Source organism: Procambarus clarkii, chromosome 24 (genome assembly GCF_040958095.1).
Source record: "Procambarus clarkii isolate CNS0578487 chromosome 24, FALCON_Pclarkii_2.0, whole genome shotgun sequence".
Lineage (NCBI taxonomy): Eukaryota > Metazoa > Arthropoda > Malacostraca > Decapoda > Cambaridae > Procambarus > Procambarus clarkii.
The window spans coordinates 10997782-11016626 of record NC_091173.1 but is presented as its reverse complement, the minus strand read 5'-3'; the positions used below and the strand labels follow the sequence as shown (position 1 = coordinate 11016626).

Below are 18845 nucleotides of genomic sequence, written 5' to 3'. Positions count from 1 at the left end.
AAAAAATAATAATAAATAAAAACAACGCACTTTCTTCAAATAAAACCTTAAAAGCGCAATGAACAACAATAATACTTACATAACTATGGAGCAGGTACTCATCAGACAACGCGCCCAGACTGGTTCAACCTTGAAACGGGTTATAAACACCAAGAGGAGACCTTGCCTCGCCCACAAACAAAATACCAGTTTTTTCAACCTTATGTATATATATTTATATTATATTATATATTATATATATATATTATATATATATATTATATATATATATATATATATATATATATATATATATATATATATATATATATATATTATATATATAAATATATATATGTCGTACCTAATAGCCAGAACGCACTTCTCAGCCTACTATGCAAGGCCCGATTTGCCTAATAAGCCAAGTTTTCCTGAATTAATATATTTGTTCTAATTTTTTCCTTATGAAGTAATAAAGTTACCCATTTCATTATGTATGAGGTCAATTTTTTTTTATTGAAGTTAAAATTAACGTAGATATATGACCGAACCTAACCAACCCTACCTAACCTCTCTCTATCGGTTAGGTTAGGTTAGGTAGCAGAAAAAGTTAGGTTAGGTTAGGTAGTCGAAAAAACATTAATTCATGAAAACTTGGCTTATTAGGCAAATTGGGCCATGCATAGTTGGCTGAGAAGTGCGTTCTGGCTACTAGGTACGACATATATATATATATATATATATATATATATATATATATATATATATATATATATATATATATATATATATATATATATATATATCATACGAGCTGTCCCGTTTTCTATTCGTTTATGCTCGATTATGTTCGGGCAATATAAAAACATCATTTTTATGACGTTGTGAGAAGTGCCCCACAGCCACAATGCACCAAGTTACATACACCTTTTGGCCAGCACTGCCGTCAACAGGGGCGCCCCTACACTTTCCTCTTTGTTTCCCTTCCAAAGTTCCCTTCGGACGCCTTTGGACAACACGATAACCAAATCCAGAGTGGAAGTTCAACACGTGGCCCGGGGGTTTTTGTATGCCTCTGATGGAGTTTGAAGCGACAAAGAAAACCTGTATGAGAAATGTATAAGGGGGGGGGGGTAGTCTATGAAGGATTTTTTGTAAATACAAATTAGGCTTCGTAAAAAGGCTATATGGCACTCAAGGAAGCCTTTTAGTGGTTCCAATGTAGGAACAAGTGACCAACACGTTACCAGCACCAATATAACAGACAGACAGACAGACAGACAGACAGACAGACAGACAGACAGACAGACAGACAGACAGACTGACAAACAGACAGACAGACAGACAGACTGGCGCTCCAGGCCCCGAGACTCCACGAGCTCAGAGGAAAGTCATTATACAAACCCAACCAGAGAAATACAATTATACAAATATATATGAAAAATAATAAATTTGAATTAATTATATAAAATATGAGTAAGTTTATTGTAATATTATGATTATAATTATTATGACTCAATGATTATAATTATGACTTATTACTATAATTATAATTATAGTAATAAGTATGATAATTTAGTATTATATTTTCTCGATAATACCAGATAATTACAGGTTAAGCAAATTTAGAAACTAGGGAGAGAGAGAGAGAGAGAGAGGGGGGGGGGAAGGAAGGGGGGGGGGAGGGAAGGGTGGGGGGGGGGGGGGAAGAGGAAAAGAATTGTATAATTTACAGTTTACAGACAGGCAAAAGGTGGGGACCAGTAGCTGGAGCTCAATATCAGCAAACATTTATGATGACCGTTCATCTATTCAATGGCTAAACAAGGCGATTGTGGCATTTTTTCAATGGCAATGAAACTGTAATACAGGCCTGAGTTATGGTCTGTTGCACATGGACGGGGTTACAGACCTGTTACAGTACATAGCTGCTTAACCACTTGGGCTGGACGGTAGAGCGACGGTCTCGCTTCATACAGGTCGGCGTTCAATCCCCGACCGTCCACAAGTGGTTGGGGCACCATTCCTTCCTCTCCCCGTCCCATCCTAAATCCTTATCCTGACCCCCTTCCCAGGGCTATATAGTCGTAATGGCTTGGCGCTTTCCTCTGAAAAACTTGCTTGTTGAGCACTCGGCCACAGATTAATGTACATATTACAAATTGTTGCATTGCATACTAAATCTTGGGTCGAGCATATCACGTGTTCCAGTATTCAGATAATATTTACCGAGATCAACATGTTTCGAACCAGAGAGGTCGGCAGGCACTCAATATAGGACATTCCTACAATACATGTAGGAATGTCAAACATTCCTAAGTTCAAAAGAATGCACGTTTTCTATAATACAGACATTTGGCATCATTGCCGGAAGTTTCTGTACTCCAGAGGAAGAAAAGGTCAAGACTCGTTATTTTTTTATATACACGCAGGTACAGGAGCAGACGACGACGACCATTAGCAAGTCGAGAGCTTCTGCCTTCACATAGGTCAAGGTAACCCTTAATCTTCTAGTTTATCCTGGAAGACGACCTTGTAGTACTGCCCAACAGCTACGAAGTGGCGACGACTTTTGTTTGGAAAATACTCCCTTTGGAGTGTATACTTTGGAATATACTGTTCTCTCTGTTCCATATTACCTTCCCTAATATACTGTTCTCTCTGTTCCATATTACCTTCCCTCTCCTTCCCTGCCTCACATCTCACGCTGTATCCCCCTCTGTCCCATTTTCTCTTCGCTGGTCTCGGTTTAAACTCTCAGGGGTATTGTAAACTTTTCCCCCCTTGTTAGTCTACCTGAAATTCGCTGCCTTACCTTTAGTTTGATGTAATATCACTTATGTCATTCTTCCCAGTGACGTCAGCATTATATAGGGGTTGGAGTCAATATAGTGACATACATACATCACCCAAGTCATTTTGACATCAATCTCTCATAAGATCAGGAACCCCTGAACTCCAATTGACACGGGCTCACCATAGCCCGTGCTACTTGGAACTTTGTTCCAGGTAGCGAATCTTTAACAACAACAACATCCAATTGACATCATTCATAGGTACATCATTTTTTTTTCGAACATGTCCCACTATCCGAACATCACCTTCCACTATCCGAACGTCACTTCTCAAAATCCGAACGCCACCTCCCGCCATCCGAACAATGTTCCTAATGGCTCCAACATCACTCGCTGTTATTCTGACATAATTCCCTCTCAACCGATCATTATTCCAGTCATCTGAACAACCCGCTTCCCGAACACACACTTCTGTCCAGGTGTCATTTCCATGAACTGCCTCAGTTGGTAGTTCTTAGGGACCTGTTTGTGAGGGGAGGGGAACTGGTGAGAACAAGGGGAGGCAAGAAAGGGAGTTTAGAGAGAGGGGAGGAGAAACTGAGGGAGAGGGAGTTGACTGGGGGTTGAGCAAGGGGGAGTTGGAGAACTTTCAGATCACACTAGACCACCTGTGGAACTTTCAGATCACACTAGGCTTCCTGAGGAACTTTAAAGTCATATTTCAAATTCAAATTTCAAAATTCAAATGTTTATTTAGGTAAAGTATATACATACAAGGGGTGATACAGATATTGATGAATTTATAGATAGAGCTGGTACATACAATGCCTAAAGCCACTATTACGCAAAGCGTTTCGGGCACTTGAACAAAGGAAATTTCAGATCACACTTCAATAGCTCTCCCGCCAACTTCAAGCTTATATATAAACATATTAGGAGATGCGAGTTTACGGGCTATTCATACCCGTGCCACCTCTTGGGTGGCTTTATCAATCAACCAATCGAGACACGAGTTATCATAGGATTAACAAACAGTTTAAAACTGAGGCTCGCTTTCTCAGACAATACCTCCCCTCCCCCCCCCCTCTCTGGCTTCGATTTGCCACGTCACACATTCTGAATACATAGCCACGCAACGCTGACGTCATAACCTAAAACAATGACGTCACCGCTAGTGACAGCCGTCGCTAAGGCCTCATTCGCCGCCACGACCTGGATACCAGCAACCAATCAGACGCTAAGCTCTCGCCAATGACGTCACAGGCATAACATTTGCCAACCTGTTTTTAATAAAAAAAAAACTAATTTTGGGGACATTTTGGAAACCGAGAATCAAAATACCTTCAACCAATAAATATGTTACGCTTTTGATGTAATGTTTTAGCATAATATTATTGTGTTGATATCTACCCAAAAATATATAAACCCCGTTAAGGTATATTGGTCTTCACAATATATTTTTTGTTATGAAATCGACTAATCCGTTTAAAAATGCATTGCATTAGTAACAAATTAAAGCACCACAATACTGACGTTTTGTATGCATCGCCCTCGATAGGAGAGTTGCTTGGGATCGAATGGTTGTGCTTAGGAACACAGCAGCACTTCTTACGAGAGAACGGACCAAACTATTAACATTATTAGTAACTTAATTGTTAATTATTTACTTATTAACTATGAACAGATCTATTTACATTAACCTGTCAGTGTTGCCAGACTCGCGGCACTGACTTTAGTCTTAGATTTTGGCAATAATGTAATGTTCGTAAAACTGGAAAGTATCGAACGCAAAGGTTTGACTCGAGTACGTTCCTGGTGGTTTGACTCGAGTACGTTCCTGGTGGTTTGACTCGAGTACGTTCCTGGTGGTTTGACTCGAGTACGTTCCTGGTGGTTTGACTCGAGTACGTTCCTGGTGGTTTGACTCGAGTACGTTCCTGGTGGTTTGACTCGAGTACGTTCCTGGTGGTTTGACTCGAGTACGTTCCTGGTGGTTTGACTCGAGTACGTTCCTGGTGGTTTGACTCGAGTACGTTCCTGGTGGTTTGACTCGAGTACGTTCCTGGTGGTTTGACTCGAGTACGTTCCTGGTGGTTTGACTCGAGTACGTTCCTGGTGGTTTGACTCGAGTACGTTCCTGGTGGTTTGACTCTAGTACGTTCCTGGTGGTTTGACTCTAGTACGTTCCTGGTGGTTTGACTCTAGTACGTTCCTGGTGGTTTAACTCTAGTACGTTCCTGGTGGTTTAACTCTAGTACGTTCCTGGTGGTTTAACTCTAGTACGTTCCTGGTGGTTTAACTCTAGTACGTTCCTGGTGGTTTAACTCTAGTACGTTCCTGGTGGTTTAACTCTAGTACGTTCCTGGTGGTTTAACTCTAGTACGTTCCTGGTGGTTTAACTCTAGTACGTTCCTGGTGGTTTAACTCTAGTACGTTCCTGGTGGTTTAACTCTAGTACGTTCCTGGTGGTTTAACTCTAGTACGTTCCTGGTGGTTTAACTCTAGTACGTTCCTGGTGGTTTAACTCTAGTACGTTCCTGGTGGTTTAACTCTAGTACGTTCCTGGTGGTTTAACTCTAGTACGTTCCTGGTGGTTTAACTCTAGTACGTTCCTGGTGGTTTAACTCTAGTACGTTCCTGGTGGTTTAACTCTAGTACGTTCCTGGTGGTTTAACTCTAGTACGTTCCTGGTGGTTTAACTCTAGTACGTTCCTGGTGGTTTAACTCTAGTACGTTCCTGGTGGTTTGACCTGCAGGAGTGAACGTTCCTAGTGGTTTAACCTGCAGGAGAGTGAACGTTCCTGGTAGTTTAACCTGAGTGAAACATTCCTGGAGGTTTAATATGACGTCTGGGTCAGTATTCACTCTTCTGGGTTTGTTTTTCAAAGTAAATATACAAAGTGTTGGTGTTATATTAAGGCAACGAAAAAGAGCTTACTCGTATAACCATATAACCGTATATAACCAGGAATTATATCCTAGTATACTTCCTGGGAAGTATAAACTTCGACAAATCGTAGTATACCCAGTGTACAATCCGAGAAGCAGTTCTACACCCAAAGGACGGACGTTTTGGCTACATTAGATATGGTCAAGCAAGATTTCTTAGAAAAGTCAGAATTTGGTAACGTTAATTTAGATCATGTTTAATCGAACTAGGTCAATAAGTTAGGCAACGCTGTAGCGACATCTGGCAGCGCTACAGGTGACGTCACTAAGTAATTTTTGTTTATCGGGTGACGTCACTGTTTTTGTTATCAGGTGAGGGGGGGGGGTATTGTGATCAGCTTCGGTCCCTACCCCCCCCCCAAGCGCACAGGTCAGTTCATGATGATCCAGAGTCACACTCCAGCTTCAAAGCAGCTTCGTGTTCAAGCTTCCATTCCGTGAATCCCCCAAAAGTGATCTTTACGCGCCTCTGAAGGACGTTATCGGGTCAGGGAGGTCTTGTTAGAGAGGTCGTCGTGTCGTGCTCAAGGTCACCTTTTCTCTAGAAATAACAGCACTTATAACGACTGTTGATGGACTGTTCAAAATGTGAACGGTTCACTCTGAAGTAAGATATCCAGGCCTAAATAAGCAATCTTACGGGTAATTTAGTACCGATATCAAGATATCATCCATAATCAGCGTAGAAAAGGCTAGGTTTCGTTGTTGCCTCCTTTCTCGAACCTTCTACAGAATCTATGGTACGAAACTTACTTTCTCGATGCACAACAGTCCATACTCTGAACCGTCGTACAGAATGGAGGAAGTTGTTGTACTTAGATCACTAATTACCGCACTCAAGCTTGCAATAACGTCATTATACCAATTATTCTTATTATTTTGACAGGATTGGGGACTGCGGTGCAGCGCAAGAAGCTAACAACTGCACGCACGCACGCAAACACACATACCTATGGGACCAAAGAGCCAGAGTTCAACCCCCGCAAGGACAATTAGGTGAGCACACACACACACACACGCGCACACGCACACCCACCGCACGCACGCACGCGCGCGCACTCAGGTTCACTGACCAAGCTACAGTCTGTCAATGCCAGACTGTAAACTTAATGGTCACTCACCGTCCAGTTCCATCGTTTCACTTCCTCACTTTAGTACCCCCTTGCACGGACAAATTGCAGCCACGTGTTATTGTTTACATCGAGGTTGTGGAGGCCAACACGCGGCCACGTGCTACTGTTTACGTGTTACTGTTGACTACAACATGTCTTTCATGCATGTTATTGACATCCTCGAAAACCTCACAAATCTCGAGGCATTTAAAACCCAGTGTGTAGTATTGAACGTAGCGCCATTGACCTTCAGTAGAGCCATTCACCCACATCCCAACCTCTTTACCACGATCTCGCACAACAACAACCCCCCCTCCTCTCTCCTACGCTAATCACCCTACCAGTACTCACCACCACCATTCATCACCTACTACACTTCTGGCCAGCTTTCAGTCCCACATACCTGAAAATAACAAAAGAAACGAATCAGCCACACAAGAGGGAGTGGGTTTACGTGAGAGAAATTTGTGTGTTTTGGGGGAAGGGGGTGGAACGAATAGGTGTCGGCTGGTAAGGGATAGTTAGGTGGTGGATAGTAAGGGGTGGTTGATAGCTGTGAGGAGGGAGAAGGATAGAGGTCGGCTTTGGTAAAGGATGAAGAGGGATACACACACAAATCACAACACCGTCATATTTGTTTGGTGGGTTGTATTAGGGGCGGGGGGGGGGGAGGATGGTTGTGGGTTGGCCGTAGAAGGGTGTGGTAGGTGGCTTGTGAGTAGGGAGTGTGGGGTGTGGTATGAGATGGTGGTAGGGCGGGGGAGGGGGGGGGGGTTGAGAGTGGACAACAGGTGGTATCACTCCTATATATTTACCATGTACAAACATCCATTCCCCATGTTTCGTTCGACTATATATGATAAATCCTGCACTAGGTACAATGATGAATACCGATCATCTATGGATTAAGATCTTACCTTCTGAAATCAGCCTGCAAGAGGGATTCAGCTGCGAGCAGATTCGATATTATCATTTCTGATATCGCTAATCCCAGCTATGGATCAGCAGCAAAGGAATGTTTAATACATGTGAAGAGGAAGGTTGTTTCACAGTCCTGACGCAGTAGTAATCATTCAGATAATTATTTATACTAATACAGTACTATATAACAAAAGGGAATTCTTACGCTTTCACTGAAGTGCCAAGTCTCTCACTGTAATGTACAAAAAGACCAAATAAGTAATCTAATTCGTTCACAATACGTTCTATCTGTTGAGGCAGAAGGGTAATGGTGTCTGTGGCTACACCACAGCAGGTGCACGCAACACGCCGAATCTAAAACCCAGATAGACGCCTTGGCACACAAGACATGCACAGCAACGTATGTAAACTCACTCTGCCTTATAGGTGATCTTGGCCTCACTGGGAGAAGTTATCAACCATTGCCACTGACTTAAAAAGATAACCCTTTGGACGTTCCCCAAAGCCACTTGTATGCAGGATGTTCGGTTCACAGTCCGACAGTCTTCCCTCCCCTTGCCATTGTGTGGTGCAAGTGACTGTGTCGCTCCGCACAGCGGCTATGGAACACTGCCACAGCTTCCTCAGCTGAAGGCCAGCACTCGAACCCTGGCTTCCTTCTAGGCGATCACCTGCTTCCGCCTCTAATGACCCTGGCAGGCAATTACCACTCGGGTTGACAAGGGGGCGGCACCCTCGGGGCACTCACACATGCCACAACTACATGGTGAACGGGTGCAACAGGGGACATGATCACCAAGATAATACGAGAGAGAAAGAGTTAAGAAAATGTCTCAACTCGAGACATATCCCGATATTAAGGGACGCTGGCCTGATCATGCAACCTTGCTTGATGTGCATAGGCCTTCACTCTCAGGGCCAGAGATCGCAACACCTTCACAACATTAGGCCTTGTCATCCAGGCGGCACCCCCCCCCCTTGTTGCAAACATATCTACTGTGCAAACATTCTGTGATTTGTTTGGGCGTTTCACGAATGAGCGGCGAGTGCGTGAGTGGTTGAATGGGTTGATGAGTCTTAGGAGCGTAGCGAAAAGCTGCAGAGAATACAGATGGGTGAATGAGTTAAGAGTTGATGATCGTGGGGGAAGGGGGGGGGGGGTGCTGCGCACGATAGGTTTAGGGTAGCTAACTATCCTGTGGAATGTGGCCCATGAATGGGAGAAACACAGGGGGTGAAGGTCGCCTATTTTGGTCACTAGGTGGGAGACTGAATATAGCTGGGAGACGTCTGTAGAAGTCAGTAGCTGGGAGTATAGTTAGCACATGGGGGGAGGGGGTCATGTCTAAAAGGATGAGAAAAGGGGAAGGGAAGGGGGGTGAAATAGGTGGGGCAAGAGAATACATGGGCCAGGCGAGAGGTGGGCAGGTGGTAACTATGGGAGGGGGGGGGGGGAGGCGGGCCAGGCCAATAGTGAAGTATCAATGCTGACGGTGAACTTGGAGGTGGCACAGGTAAGGCCTTGTTGGGTAGCACATCCCCCCCCCCCCTCTCACGCCCCCTTCACGAGAGGGGTGGAGGAAGAGAGGGGGTGCAGGCGGGGGGGGGGAGAGGGAGGGAGAGAGAGAGGGGGTGGGGAAGGGTGATATGAGCCAGGAAGAGAAAGAGGAAGGAAAGAGAAGAAAGAGGAAGGAAAGAAGAAAGAGGAAGGAAAGAAGAAAGAGGAAGGAAAGAGAGAGGAAGGAAAGAAAGAAAAGAGAGAGGGGAGAAGAGAGAGAGGGAGGAGAGGAGAAGTAAACAAAAGCAAGGCTCACGTGACCTTCATCAGCTGATGGCCCACATATGACGTCATAATCTAGGTCACGTGATACCCTCTCACCTTGTTCATGCGTTACCTCCCCCCCCCCTCCTGGTCTTCCTCCCCCCCCTTGCTTCCTTAACCCCCTACCCTCTCCCCCCACTTGTTATACCCCCCCCCCCCCATCCAGGTCTTCCTCTTTCGCATCTAACATTTCCTCCCAATTATTTACTTCTCTTGGGATTCGAACCCCGTCGCGTAAGGTTCCCGGGAGCCAGCATCACCTGATTACACTTACTGAAGACTAAGCTGGTCGAGTCTCTAACACTCTGGCCCAAGTCGGAGATCGTAACTCTGGCCCAAGTTGGAGATCGTAACTCTGGCCCAAGTCGGAGATCGTAACTCTGGCCCAAGTCGGAGATCGTAACTCTGGCCCAAGTTGGAGATCGTAACTCTGACCCAAGTTGGAGATCGTAACTCTGGCCCAAGTTGGAGATCGTAATTCTGACCCAAGTTGGAGATCGTAACTCTGGCCCAAGTTGGAGATCATATCGACAACAGCGTCACAATCTCGGTGTTTTAGTGAAATTAAAACCCCGTAAACATTGACGCGATGTTTAGGAGGCCGATGGGCCGATGACAAACATCGGCCACGATGTTTGTCATTCAATGTTGATCATTCAACCCCCAACGTTGATCGTTCAAATGATCAACCCCCAGAAGAGAGCCCTGGGGCACACCAGGTGCAACTGACAGTCAAAACTGTCACCAGACGTGTAGCACTTTGCTCAGCTCAAACTGGATAACTGCCACCACAAGCTGCTGCTTCCAACACACTTTAATATATTCAGTAAGGTTTAGGATCTTCTGGCCATTAAATCCTGTGATTCCTCTATTACAATACGCTTTTTCATGTGATTTTTCAAGCTTTTCCCACACTCAGAATATTCAGAATAGAACAAGAGGTGTCATAGGCACAATCGGAGAACACTATATGGACATCAGAGGTCCATGGTTGTTCAACATCGTCTGAGCAGATATAAGAAATATTGCTGGAACAAAATTGGAAGTCTTCAAGAAAAAGCTGAATAGTTTTCTGCAAGGAGTGCCGGACTAACCGGGCTGTGGTGGATATGTGGTTCCTCGAGCCAAGCAACAGCCTGGTGGACCAAGCTCTCACAAGTCAAGCCTGGCCCCGAGTCGGGCTTGGGTAGTAGAAGAACTCTTAAAACCCCAATCCAGATAATGTTAAACACACTTGGCAATCCTAGATTCTAATTATTGAGATCCTACTTTTTTTTTGGGGGGGGGGGGGGAGGAGGTTACCTTGAGGTTACATTGAGGTGATTTCGGGACTTAGCGACCCCGCGGCCCGGTCGTCGACCGGGCCTGGTTGCTGGACTGGTCAACCAGGCTGTTGGACGCGGCTGCTCGCAGCCTGATGTATGGATCTCAGCCTGGTTGATCAGGTATCCTTTGGAGGACCCCTTTAAATACTTCGTCAAATCTTGGGGGAATCCCCTACTTGGTTGACACAATCCAACAGGCAGTAATTGTTAACTAATGACAAGGCAAGATTATGAAGAATGCTGACCTAGACCTAATTCTCGGGTTGCTATGCTAACTACACACCTTGAGTCTTGTTTACAAATCCACATGTGGATTTGTGTGGGTAGGGGGGGGAGGGGGAGGGGGGGAGGTGACGGGCCTCTCCGTTCCACCTCCCCTCATTAAGGGGGTTGCCAGAAATAAATTTATCTGGCAATAACAAACAGCGTATATTTAACAATAAATCGTACAGTAATAAATGAATACAGTACTCGTCTACAGTAAGGTTAACCCAATTACTATCACGCAGTTACGTAATCAAGAAACACTTTCAATATGCTTCACTGTTTTATCACAGGTTATATTATTAGGTCATATTAAAGCTTTAATAATTTGATTTTTGCATACTCAAATGCCCCCCCCCCCAAAAAAAAAAGGCGGCAAGTTACACTTTTTTTGCAACCTTTAGCAGATACTTATGGAACCCTGGATGGGAATAACTGATCTAGAGACATGTTGTACATATATGTGCCAGGCACGAGGTATTAGTCCACTGCCAGGCAATGTGATGTAGTCATTGCGCGAATTCGCCTTGGTAGTTAGCCACTACCAGAATACTCAGATTGTAAATTCTGACAAACCTTTAATACACACATCTGGCAGGTTAGTGAGGCTGAGCCACTACCAGAATACTCAGATTGTAAACTCTGACAAACCTTTAATACATTCACTAGAACACTATATTGTTGAATGTGAAACCATAAGAGACTTTAGACCTCCTGGCCTCTTGTACCACCAACTGTGTAACTATTTCATTGACTCAGGTGTTCTGGAGGACATCCTAACAATTTATCCAAACTTTGCTTGTCCATTTTAAAGAATGAAGAACAATTTGATTTATATTACTTCTAAGCTGCATCTCTTATGAACCCATCCCTGCCCTTGTGTGGCAGTGCACAACAGAAAGTTGTTTTTACACACTCATACATTAAAACATTGATTGTAACCGTGATATATATGTACTTCCGCCTACAGTTTAGACCTATTGTCTTGTGTATGACCCTCTGTCCTGCGTGACAGTGAATACCAGCATTATCCTCACTTTAATAAGATTTAATTGAAATTCTCAGATTAGCCAAATTGTAATTGTTAATAATGATGTTAATAATAAATAATAACTGAACAGGCTTGTCAGGGCACCAATGATCTTTCTTATACACTGACCAGGCAACAGATGTGAAGGTCTGGAAGATCAGCCAGGGAAGGTCAAACCACTGGGAAGGAGCTTTTTAACTTTCTAAACCACTAAATCCTTTTCATCAGGAAGCCCGCGCAAATTTTTTGTTGGCGCCAAAAAAGGTTGTTGTTGTCGGCGACGCCGGCCCGCGGTCAAGGCTACTGCCTCGACCCTCAAGTCCCCGGGACTCAGGCAACTGTGACGTTCACCAAGAGGATTGTATTCCGCTGTATTACGTTATACTGTTGTAGGTGACAGGTGAAGTGGTGGGGAGGGTGAGCAGGGGACGGAGACGGGGGTCAGCTTGGTAGAGAGGGGGGGACGTCAGCATGGCAGGAGAGTGAGGGAGGGGGTTGAGAAGGGTACACGAGAGGTAGGGGGGAAGGAGGAAGAATGAGACAAAAAGGGGCGTAGTGGAGAGGGCCTTCAAGCTGCCCCTCACCTGAAGCCCTACGAGGCAACCTGACGCACGCGACGAGGGTGCTTGGCCAGGGGGAAGGGAGGGAGGGAGGGAAATATCAGGGGGAAAGCGCCAAGCCCTTACGAGTTTATAGCACTTGGAATGGGTCAGGATAAGGATTTGGGATGGGACGAGGGAAAGGAATGGTGCCCCAAGAGGAAGAGTCCCCCATCACCTCGTCTGGGTAAGAGTTCTGCCCAGGGAAATTTGATTGAGAACCATTCTGTAACTGGTTGTTATTAACCAGTTGGCGCATTGTGTTCCAGGTAAGGCTTACCATGAGCTATGGGAAGGGAAAGCTCCCAGCCTGCTAACAGGAGTCAGAAGTCGTCTATTCCTGTACACAGCTGTGTAAACACAACAGGCTGACTAGGGAGTCACAATGAGGAATGACCAGCGGTAAGCCAAAGTGGTCAGCACTACAGTTTACACCATTCCTGATTTAGGTGTGTGATCTCTCAAAGGGGGTAGACTTCTTTCTGCCAATATCTGCTGATGTCGCAAAACTTGTGATAAAGAATAAAACAGTAAGACATTAAAAAAAGAGATGGGGTGAAATAAATGACATACAATTACCAGAGGCAAAAGCAGCCCTTATGAGCCTCAACAAAAGCCTTGAGGACGCGTTATACAGCCTATGTAAAACCAGATATACCACCTGAGTTACTAACAGCCTGAAGGACCTTAAACGACAAACATCGCAGGAAAGAAGACCCAAATGTGACATGATTATGACGTTAAAGATACCGAGACAAAGCAGACAAAAATAGAACAAGAAGCCATAGATGAGAACCCACCAGGGTGGAAGCTCTACTCGCTCAGTGACGTGTGTGTGTATATATATATATTCGCCTATTTGTACCTGCAGGAGTACGGGCTCACCATAGCCCGTGCTACTTGGAACTTGTTCCGAGTAGCTGAATCTAACAACAACAACAACCTGCAGGATCGAGCATTAGCTCTTGCACCCCGCCTTTCTAGCGTCGGTTGCTTAAAGCAATGACGCCTGTCCTCTTTCCCTATCACATATACTTTTAAAATTATGAGTGGAGTTTGCTTTCACAACCTGCTTCTTTAGCTCAATTCCATTATCCAACTACTCTTCTTGCTCCCTCTCCTATCCTTATAATCTTGCATTTGTCAGGTTAAAGTCTAGCAGCCACTTCTCAGACCATCTCTGGAGATAGTAATCGTCACCAAACATGGATAAATAATAAGCTTACTTTCCCCTATACTCTCCTAGTTGTGCTTGCGAGGGTTGAGCTTTGGCTCTTTGGTCCCGACTCTTAATTATTAGTCAACTGGTTACCTAAGTGTAGTTACAGGATGAGAGCTACGCTCGTGGTGTCCCGTTTTCCCAGCACTCTTTGTCGTATAACGCTTTGAAACCACTGACGGTTTTGGCCTCCACCACCTTCTCACTTTAGCTTGTTCCAACCGTCTACCACTCTGCAAAAGAACATGTGTGTGTGTGTGTGTGTGTGTGTGTGTGTGTGTGTGTGTGTGTGTGTGTGTGTGTGTGTGTACGCAACTAACAAAACTCTCACCAACAAGGCCGTCTACGTTTTTGCAAGCTTGAGCCTCACCATTCATGGGAGGCAAGATACACCTGACTGACATCAACACTGCCCCACCACCTCGACGTCTTGTACAACAGCTTCTCACCCCCTGACGTCATTTTAAAGCCAGATGAAGTCATTCTTCAATGAACGCACAGAAGGAAGGAATTCTCAGGGAAAAGCGCCAAGCCATTACGACTATATAGCACTTGGAAGGGGTCAGGATAAGGATTTGGGATGGGCGGGGGGGGGGGGAAGGAATGGTACACAACCACTTGGACGGTTGGGGATTGAACGCCGACCTGCATGAAGCGAGACCGTCGCTCTACCGTCCACCCCAAGTAATTGAGCATGATGAGCACAGAGACAATTTCGCTCAAGATCAGATTAAGTAACTGTCCGCAAGGTGGGTCTGTCTTAATGGTCCAAAATCGGCCTTTTAAGAAAGAGCAGTTCACGGCCATTGAACATGGGCCATTGACCCAAACTTGCTGCTTGGGTCAATGGTCCTTTGTTTACTGTGTTCGGGTCAATATGACTCTGAGAATCCAGAATACGAAGTCAATTTCAGGAAGTCGAGACGAAATTGTTTATGGGGGCGTGTTCACTTGAAATAAAATAAAGTGACTTATGGTATATTTATTGTGTTAGTACATATATACACACATACATATATACATTCATTCATAGCCCACTGATGTCGCTCCTGCGTAAATATTACGGTTATTGTAGCTTTCCATCACATAGTGACGGAGGGTGTGCGAATAATTTTGTTGACACAGTTTACATTTGGTCAGGTCTACATCAGCAGATAATGAGATTGTGCATAATGAACTAAACTAACTTACTGTAGCTTACTGTTAAGTAACTGGTTTACTGTGGTTTACTCTCTACGGAGAGTTTACAACTTCAAACATATAATCAAAACATCATACACATTAATATAGTGTAAATATTTCCCTCCTGTTGGGAAACAAGAAGCCTGCAACCCGTTCTCGCAAATTCGTAAAGTCAATATTGACTTATTAACTACGTGCATAGGTGATATACTAAACATAATAGATACCCTTAAAAAGATTCATAGAAAACACCGACCTTACCTAACCTTGTTAGTATCTTAAGATAAGCATCTTATTGCTTCGTAATTACAATTATTACTGGAAGCCTGTTAGGGTTATCGAGGTCTCCCAAAGCCAAGGATTAGCAACCCTCACAACACTTTCCTGCCTCCCAGGTACATAATTACTGCTAGGTGAACAGAAGCATCAGGTGTAATGAAACGTTTCTAAACGTCTCACCCTACACGGGGCCTCGACCTCGGGACCATTTCGTTGCAATATTGTGCGTTTTTAACACTGTTAACCTTCGTGAGGTTATCTTGAGATGATTTCGGGGCTTTTAGTGTCCCCGCGGCCCGGTCATCGACCAGGCCTCCATCCCCAGGAAGCAGCCCGTGACAGCTGACTAACACCCAGGTACCTAATTTACTGCTAGGTAACAGGGGCATAGGGTGAAAGAAACTCTGCCCATTGTTTCTCGCCGGCGCCTGGGATCGAACCCAGAACCACAGGATCACAAGTCCCGCGTGCTGTCCGCTCGGCCGACCTAGATAAGGTTGCTTAGGGGTTTTCGGTCACGTTATATTAGGTGTTTCCAGACTTGGAATTAAATGTCATGTTCAAAGATATCTTGAGTGATATCTTCGAATAAGACTTAAGTGAACTCGAGCGCCTTTTATTATGACGCGTTGAGCAACATTTTGACAAGTGCACTTCTAACACTGGCAGTGAATTACAGTGATTACAGGTCGAGTGTTGTCACGTGTGAGATCTCCGTATTGTACACGTCAACCAGAACGTGTACAATACGTTTCATTCAAAATGTACAATTTTGAATGAAAGTTTTCATTCAAAATTTACCAAGAGAACCAAAACACACAACCTTGTCCTACCGGCAAAAAAAAAAAAATTGAATATTTGCGAAAATGGCGTTTACGATAAAACAGGAGGAACACAAGGTGAGGATGGGTCAGGAGGCGGCTGTAGCTTGGACCACCACACCCTGAAGACGGGTCAGGAGGCGGCTGTAGCTTGGACCACCACACCCTGAAGACGGGTCAGGAGGCGGCTGTAGCTTGGACCACCACACCCTGAAGACGGGTCAGGCGACATGGAATGGATTTGGACCATATGAGGACGGACAGTTTTCAACAGCTGGAGAGTTAAAAAAAAAACATCCTTCTGTGTTAAAATGTTGCATCATCATCATCATCATCATCATTCCATGAACTGGATGAATCCCAGCTGGTACGCCTGGTGCTTGCTCCCTGAAGCTCAGAGTCTATGGAAGACTCGGAACTCTGCAGTTTCCAGTCCAAGGTGCCGCAACATGATGAAGAATCCGCTTCCTGGACCTCCAGATTCGAATATGTGTCAGATAGGCTCGAACCCACGGATGAGTCGGAATACAGCCAGTTCGAACCGATACCTCCTGGATCACCTTTCTTCAGCTGGTCTAAAGACGAGTCGAAATATCGCAAACCTGTTGCATGAAACTTTAAACTTAAAGATGGATCTGAAACCCTTGATGCCGACGCCTGAAGCTTTGAATTCTTAGTAGAATCTACTAAGTCTTGGTAGATGCAGTTCACACGAAGATGCTTACTTGCCGGATGCTGCGTTTCGAGACTCTCTAAATCGACTTCCAGAAACGTCTCATCAGGAGAGGCGCCAGGGAACTCGGGTCGATAATTCAGTCCTCTCAGCTTCTTATCAAAGATGGATTTCAAGTCTTGCTTTATGGACTCGGCTTTTTTTAACATTGATTCTAAGGCTGAAACAAAATATTCAGAGTCTGTTGTTTGAATTTTTGAATTCAAAGACGAATCAGAATATCCTGAATGCAACTTTTCAAGCTCAACCTTGAAGGAAGAGTCCGAGTATCGGAGAAAGTTTTCATGAAGCTTTAGAGTAGAAAACGAATCAACATTCCCCGAATATGATGCCTCAAACTTCCCATTCAAAGATAAACTAGAATATTTTAAAACTTCTTCGCGAAGCCTCGATTCAAAAGACGAATCCGAATACCCTGAAGCCCCCTCCTGAAGTCCTGTATCTATGGAAGAACTGAACGATCCATCATATCCCTGGAATGTCGAACTCAGAGACGGAGTCAGCGTGTTCGTTAAATCGAGTGCTTCTAGTCTTGCAGCCAAGGATGAGTCGGATCCTTCCAAGCCTTGAAGCCTTGAACGAGACGAAGAACCAGAGTAGGCTGAGGAGGATGTAGAAGCTTTCCTCTGAAACCTCCAGCTCAATGATGGGTGAGAGAATCTTGCCTCGAGCTTCGAACCCAGAGATAAATGAGAACTCGTAGATTTATTTCCATAATACACCCAGTTGCAGGATGTGACTGCGGGTTTAAGGGTTTTACCTCCATGTATCGAATCAAAAGATGAATCTGAATACCTTGAATCTACTCTGCAAAGCTTTGAGTCCAATGATGATTCGGAATATGTATGAGTTTCGCTCAGAACCTTCGAATCTGATGTGGAGTCTGAGTATCCTATACTTGTTCCTTGAAATTTTGAATCAGAAGAGAAGCCGGAACACCTAGAACCTTCTCCCAGAGACTTCGAATCAAAGGATGAATCAGTAAACCGTGAACCTGATGCCTCAAGTTTTGATTCGAATGACGACTCCAACGAAAACTCAGTGCATCGGCAAGTCTCACTTTCAAATTTTGAATCTACAGATGTTTCAGTGTCTCCTGAACTTAGAGATTGAGGCTTAAGCACCATTAAAGATTCATTGAATCTCCTTCCATGCTCTCCAAGCTTTGAAGCCGAGGACGTGTGTGACACTCTTGAATCTGGACTGCTATGAGGCTTCAAGTCCAAAGAATAAAAGGAGAATCCCGCTTCAACTTCTCGAATCATCGAATCCAAGGATGTGCAGGACGGTGTTGGACTTATCGCCTCGTCGCTCGATTCCAACAATGATTCAGAGGATACCAGATTTTTCCCATGGTGCTTCGACTCCAAGGGCGAGTCTGACGAGTCACGGATCCTCACGGCTGCTTCTTGAACCTTCGTGTCCGAGTCATAGTCCGTGGCAAGGTCCTGGGGTCGGATACGGAGAAAAATACTTTAACAACAGAGAATGTAGGGTTATTTAATCTCTAGACACACACACACACACACACACACACACACACACACACACACGCAAACCATCCTCAAGCTCCTTCATTCATCACGTAGGCCTCCCAAACCATCAAAACAAACCATTGTGTATCATTCTGCGTGAGCGACACAGAACCCATTTCACTTCTGGCGGTCACTCCTCAAAACACGACATCGAGTTTACATCGACATCGAGTTTACATCGTTTAAGTCAAATACTTTCTTATTCAAATCTACCCCCACCATCCTCAGACCATCGGGGATCGAACGCCAGCCCTGCAAGAAGCTGGCGTCGCTGTACCGA

The 18845-nt window shown here is 44.7% G+C and overlaps 1 protein-coding gene across 5 annotated transcripts in view; it reads right to left on the bottom strand.

The window, feature by feature from the left end:
- LOC123761724 (serine/threonine-protein kinase SIK2) overlaps positions 1-18845 on the bottom strand; it is a 161382-nt gene that overhangs the window by 87809 nt on the left and 54728 nt on the right. Inside the window, exon 2 of one of the 5 annotated variants that reach the window (XM_069330613.1) lies at positions 7187-7238. The exons of the other annotated variants lie outside the window; for them this stretch is intronic. Coding sequence (XP_069186714.1) covers positions 7187-7195 — 9 coding nt within the window. The 5' untranslated portion in view covers positions 7196-7238. The remainder of the gene's footprint in view (positions 1-7186; positions 7239-18845) is intronic. 5 annotated transcript variants of the gene reach the window in all.